The sequence below is a fragment of the Sceloporus undulatus genome, chromosome 3 (genome assembly GCF_019175285.1).
Source record: "Sceloporus undulatus isolate JIND9_A2432 ecotype Alabama chromosome 3, SceUnd_v1.1, whole genome shotgun sequence".
Classification (NCBI taxonomy): Eukaryota; Metazoa; Chordata; class Lepidosauria; order Squamata; family Phrynosomatidae; genus Sceloporus; species Sceloporus undulatus.
The window spans coordinates 74,513,741-74,519,740 of NC_056524.1; the positions used below are offsets into that span (position 1 = coordinate 74,513,741).

Below are 6,000 nucleotides of genomic sequence, written 5' to 3' on the forward strand. Positions count from 1 at the left end.
GAATTCTGAGAAACAGTTCAGCGTTTTGTAAGCTGCACATGTGAAACTTTTTCCTTTAAAAAACCTACTCCATACAGGATGTAGAACACAGAAAGAGCTATAAGGTTTTAGCCCAATGTAGAAAAAGAAATAGAAATGCTAGTGAGCAAGAGATTCCATGGGCTATACTTTGAACAAAGGGGATACAGAAGGTTACCCAGAAAAATGACCCAGGTTGAACTTCAGTCACAACTTAAGAGCTCAGTCTCAGAGCTTGGAGTGCCCTTACTGCCTCAGTGATTCCGGCAGTCATAGTCCAAATGAAACTTCTCCAAGCTCTATTAAGTACCTGTTTGCAGACAGACACATTTTTGAAATCACACAGATTTTGAAATGTTCCAAGCTGGAGGATTCTGGAAGTTGTAGTTCACCATAGTAACTTCTACAAACTTAACTATGGATGCATCTATACTGTATAAATAAGGCAGTTTGACATCACCTTAATTGCTGTGGCTTCATCCTAAAGAATACTAGGATTTGTAGTTTTGTGAGGCACTAGCTACTCTTTGGCAGAGAAGGCTAAAGATCCTGTTGTTAACTGCCCTGAGGTTGACCTCAACTCATGGCAACCTTGTGGATGAGACATCTCTAAGACCATCTATCCTCTATGTCTCTAGGTCCTTCAGGCCCAGGGCCATGGCCTCTCTGATTAACTCCATACATTTGGCATGTGTTCTTCTTCTCTTTCTGCACTCCTCTACCTTTCTTAGCATTACTGTGTATTATTCATGCCTTCTCATGATGTGGCCAAAGGACAATTGGCTCAGTTCTTATGACAGCCTCTTGACTTGAACATAGGTTGCGCATCAGGATAATCAACTCCCGTTTCTTTAAGAGCACTCCATAGCTTCTCATGATCTATCCATACCTTATAAAACTAGAAACCCCAGGATTCCATTATTTCTGCATTATTTCTACAGTATAGATGCACCCTATGTCTTAATGATTTCCTCAGTCATGATTTCCAACAGTAAAACATAGTGAGTTTCATGTCCATGGCCTGCACTAGTGTGAGAGACTTAGGTCACTGCAAGCAGAGGTAGGCAATCTTCATTATTTTCATTTCTGACTGGGAAAATAAATCCTGCTTGGCCTTTTAAGAGCAGTTTGTAAATTTCAGGACATGGGGAAAAAATACTTTTCTGAATGGTAATTCCCCAAATCCCCCAGCCAGTAACTTTGCTCTGTCATTACAGAATTAAATCTGTCTGGAAGCAGTTGACTTTTCTCTAACAGGGGACAGAATAGGAAAAATGTGATCAAAGGCAATCTTTTTCTTTCTTTTTTTCTTTTTTGCCCTGTCTTACTGACAACATGAGAATTCACAACCAATAATAAACAGAAAGTACAACACTTCCAAAATAGGAAACATTAATGCCTTAGTATTTTACATAACTTATTTCCTGGAAAATTCTCTGAGCATTACTTTTCTTTTATCAGAAATAACATTTCAAATCTGGTGCAATTGAAAGACCTTCAGTTGTATGCATATTCATAAATAGGTCATGTTATATACAATGTTAAAGTATAGTTTAAGTGGCTAGGGAAACTAAACAGAATCATTATCACAACAGCAAAGTAAAAGTTTACTAAATGCAATATGGGATAAATGGAATAGAGGGAAAGTAATAATAATCTAATTTCAAAAGGAAATTTTAAATGAGGCATTACATTTCTAGTTAGTTGATCCAGCACTATCATACCAGACTGATGTCTTCTCAGTTCCCCAAAACAGTGATATCTTTACTGGGCCAGCCAATAATACACAAAATACATCATGCAAGATTGTAAAGCTCCATTGCCTTCTTCATCAGGCAAAAGTTTTAAAAATCATAAAGGTGAAGAGGGAAAACTGATGATTTCTCCCCTTCTTTTAACAACACTTTTGCCTGATGAAGAAGCCAGTGAAGCTTCAAAAGCTTGCATGACGTATTTTGTGTATTATTGGCTGGCCCAGTAAAGATATCATTGTTTTGTGGATTTTGGATATTGTATTTTGCTGTATGGCAAACACAGCTATTCCTGGATATGTCTTCCATAATGTTCTTCATTGGCTTTATATTGTTACCGAATTACAAATAACACTATATTCATTCTTTAAGAACTCTCAAAAGGAAGGTCATGTGTACAGTTTTACATACCTGCCCTCCATTTGTGACAGAAAAGATCCGTACAGTTCCCCCACATAGCTTCACATACCACAGAAACCAGAGAGCAGAGACTTCGTGTGTCTCAGAAGTGATATTGACATTCACAAAGAGAGTAGCAAAATCCTTGGCAGCTCTGTGTACAAGAGAAAAGCACAAGACTCAGAATGGGAAAGATTTGCTTCATTTTGCTATGGTTTCTGGATTCGACTAACTCGCTGCTAAAGAAATATTAAAAGCATCCATAGCCAACAAAGGGGCATGGCCTTTACTCGGATCAAACCTCCCCGTCAAGAAAGATGTAGCTCTGTGATCCGCCACTGTCACATTTCTTCTGCTAAAATTACCTTTAACTTCCATGCTTGATGAAGATGCCTTTGAACTCTGAAAGATGCATAACATATTTCATCTCTTTTGACTGGGCTAATAAAGATATCATCATAATATGTTGTTAGGCCTTACTATATTTTCCTATGATGACTGCCAAGAAGTAAGGAATTACTATAAGTGTAGTATTAGATCTAGTTTTCTGTTGTACTTTCTAGTTTCAAATGCTTTTAGGCTCTCACCTGAGCTTATCTAGGAACCCAAACTCAATGTCTGCATTCCAGTGAATGGGACCACCTTTTTTCCATTATTATTCTTCATTCTGTTACTACAAATGTCTGAAGAGGGACTATAAGTCTGTTCTGTTCATTGCGTTTAGGCTTAAATCCAATTGACATACTGGGATTTATATAAGAATTTATTTCTCATACAGCAGTTGATTCAAGGGGTTTAATCTAAAATGGACTAACAATTAGATTTAAGGTTTTTGTAGGTTTTTTGGGCTATGTGACCATGTTCTAGAAGAGTTCATTTCTGACGTTTCGCCATCATCTGTGGCTGGCATCTTCTGAGAAATCTATAATTAGATTTAGGCCTCAAGATTATATTTTCCATGCTGAAGGCCAAAGGTGGGCTTGGCACACACAGAGATTGTGGCAATGAGGTTTATTTATGTCCTGCTCCCAATTTGTTCCCCACAGTCATTGACTCTATAACTTGGAAAGGGTTACTATATATGTGAATTGGTTGTTCTGTTGTTTTCTATTTGCGAAAAAGAGAACATAGATAAACTTTGGATGTATGTAGTTTCTATGACATTTTCAAGTTAAATCTGAAATTAATTGAATCACCTACTTTGTCCAGCAATGTTTGTTAATGAACTCTTCCATTGTCATTTTGTCCAGTTCTCCAGCATGTGGTGCATCCCAGGGTGCGTCAGCAGGTATCTATAGACATATTTAACAATGTGTTACATTTTAATATTTTGTCTATTGATTTCTGGGACAACACACCAAATTCAAGGTTCATCAACATAAAAGAAAGTCATTGGTGTAAAAATAGTTTCATTGGTATTCCACAGTTACAGAGGGTGCTTTGTAATAAAATAAAATAAAATAAAGTAAAAAAAAATAATATAAAAGCCCATTTCCTACTCTGCCATGCAGGAGCACACAGGAAGCCATCATAATTAGTTCCCAAAAAGTTTGACAAAGAAATCCATTCTATGTAGGAGTATTTTATAGTAAACCTGTGCAACCTTCTGAGAATCCATAACCTGAGGTGTAGCTATTGGGATGGAGGAAGAATGAACACACTCCCTCAGAATGTGATGGAGCCTCCTTCTTTGGAGGTCTTTAAGCAGAGGCTGGATGGCCATCTGTCAGGGATGCTTTGATTGAGAGTTCCTGCATGGCAGTGGGTTGGACTGGATGGCTCTTGTGGTCTCTTCCAACTCTATGATTCTATGATTCTATGATGGTTCTTCTTAATAAGAACTCTGCCTCCCTTTATGAAATTTGCCCCCAGTCCCTAAATTTCTGACATCGTAGTAACTTAAATCTTCCAGCATTCAGCAATTTCAGTTAGGCATCCGAAGAGAAAGGGCATGTAATGTTACCAAAGGAATGTGAAGATAGCAAATAGAAGAATTCTAGGTATATTTTTTTTTCAGTTTCTCACCTTCTGCAATACTCAAAATTTGGAAAATTTCATGGAAGATGGTTTCTTATTTATTTATGTTATTCTGTTTACATCCTCACTTTTCTCCCAGTATGGGACATTTAGAGGCCAAGCCCTCTCCCCTATCCATAGCTACACCTTTGTTTTTAGTGGAGCAACTATAACTAGCTTCCCCTTCACATGTTGCTTTTCACACTAGGCTAACATGTGGGAGAACAGCTCACAGAAAAGCCTGTGATTTCAATTTTTTATCTAAGGGAATGCCATGAATAGTTCAAAAAGTGAATAGTTCAAAGAGGCCTAGCTACCATGTTGGTTATTCTAAGGGCTTATTCACACAATGAAAAAAATCTAGGTTGAATTTGGGTTGAGCCCCTGTTGTTCACATGGATCCTGAATGCAGCAGAATCAGTTTGGGGAGGAGCTACCAGAAAAACCATGTAACCCAGGGCAAATGAACCCAGGTTTGTTGGCAGCGTGGATAATGACACAAACAGACCTGGATTAAACTCAGCATACTTTGAATGGGTTCTGAATACATCAGCATCATTGACTTGTTGGTGGGGCGAGGTGATGCCTGGCCAGCTTTACAAGGAAATGCTCCTCCTCTCCCTCTTCCCCTGTACAACTGGCTCCAATGGGTGGCTTCCAGGGGCTCCCTGGGAGGAAAGCGGTGTGTTTCCCCTCCCACATACACACAAACTATGTAGGACAAGCCCAGGACTGGCAATGAGGAATCCCCCTCCCTTCCTCAGCCATCACCTCCCACTAAAATCTCATAGAGATGCGGATTGATGGCATTTGAAAGTGTGAATAATAAAACTGCAGTTCTTGAGTGAGGCTATTAGCATTGTTCCGTAAAAAAAAATGATGTGTGAATGATGCATGAACTAACTAATTAACTACCTGTATAAGTGTAAAATGACTTATGTCAGGCTATATAATAGTGTGCACCATGCAGCTATCCATGACAATTTCCCCTGGTGACAAGGGCCTTGCTTGTTACATCTTTCCGTATCAGTTGAACAAGTTCAGAGCTGTTGGTGCAAACAACAGCATTGCTGTGCTGATTTGCTCCACTTTAAAATAGGAAAGTTCAGTAGTTATCTAATGTTTTGCCAGAGAGTACTTTCCACCTCTGTGGATTTCTTAGTGTGAGTGCTACATACATGGAGCTTTAACACTTATTCATGCAAACATCTGTAAATACTGCAGATTCTTATTCAATGGTTATTTCAGGTACATGATATCCCTTCATTGCTCCCAACAAACCTCTTTTCCCAGTTCATCCATTGTTCTCCAAAAATTGTTGAAATCTAGATATGTGAAAGGATTCCATGTTGAAGGAAAGAAGCCATAGAGTGGGTAGGATTTCCCCTGAAAGAGACAAATAAGAAAACAGTAGTTTTCCTGGCACTTGTGTTAAGTCTCCATAGGCAATAATTACTATCCAGATATAGCAGCTGAGCCAGCAGCATTCAATAAATCTGGAAACAAATCCACAAACAGTAAGCACTGAAAAAAGTAGGAATAAGTAAAACTAGTATGATTTTTCACAAGATTTTAAAGTGAATTTTCCACAGGACTGTCCTACTATGTTACAAACCAAGGAAAGGAATTTGCTACTTTGAAAAATATACACGGAGTGTGTGTGTGCGTGCGTGCATGTGTACTTACACACGCACACACATCATAGAGCAAAGGTTACATTACATACTGATTATTCCAAGAAGATTCAGTTGTGTACAATATCATCATCATCATCATCATCATCATCATCATCATCATCATCATCATCATCATCATC

General features: G+C 38.4%; 1 protein-coding gene across 1 annotated transcript in view; it reads right to left on the bottom strand.

The window, feature by feature from the left end:
* LOC121925515 (amine oxidase [flavin-containing] A-like) overlaps positions 1–6,000 on the bottom strand; it is a 56,141-nt gene that overhangs the window by 23,594 nt on the left and 26,547 nt on the right. Inside the window, 3 exon segments of the mRNA XM_042457744.1 lie at positions 2,181–2,322; positions 3,369–3,460; positions 5,466–5,570. Coding sequence (XP_042313678.1) covers positions 2,181–2,322; positions 3,369–3,460; positions 5,466–5,570 — 339 coding nt within the window.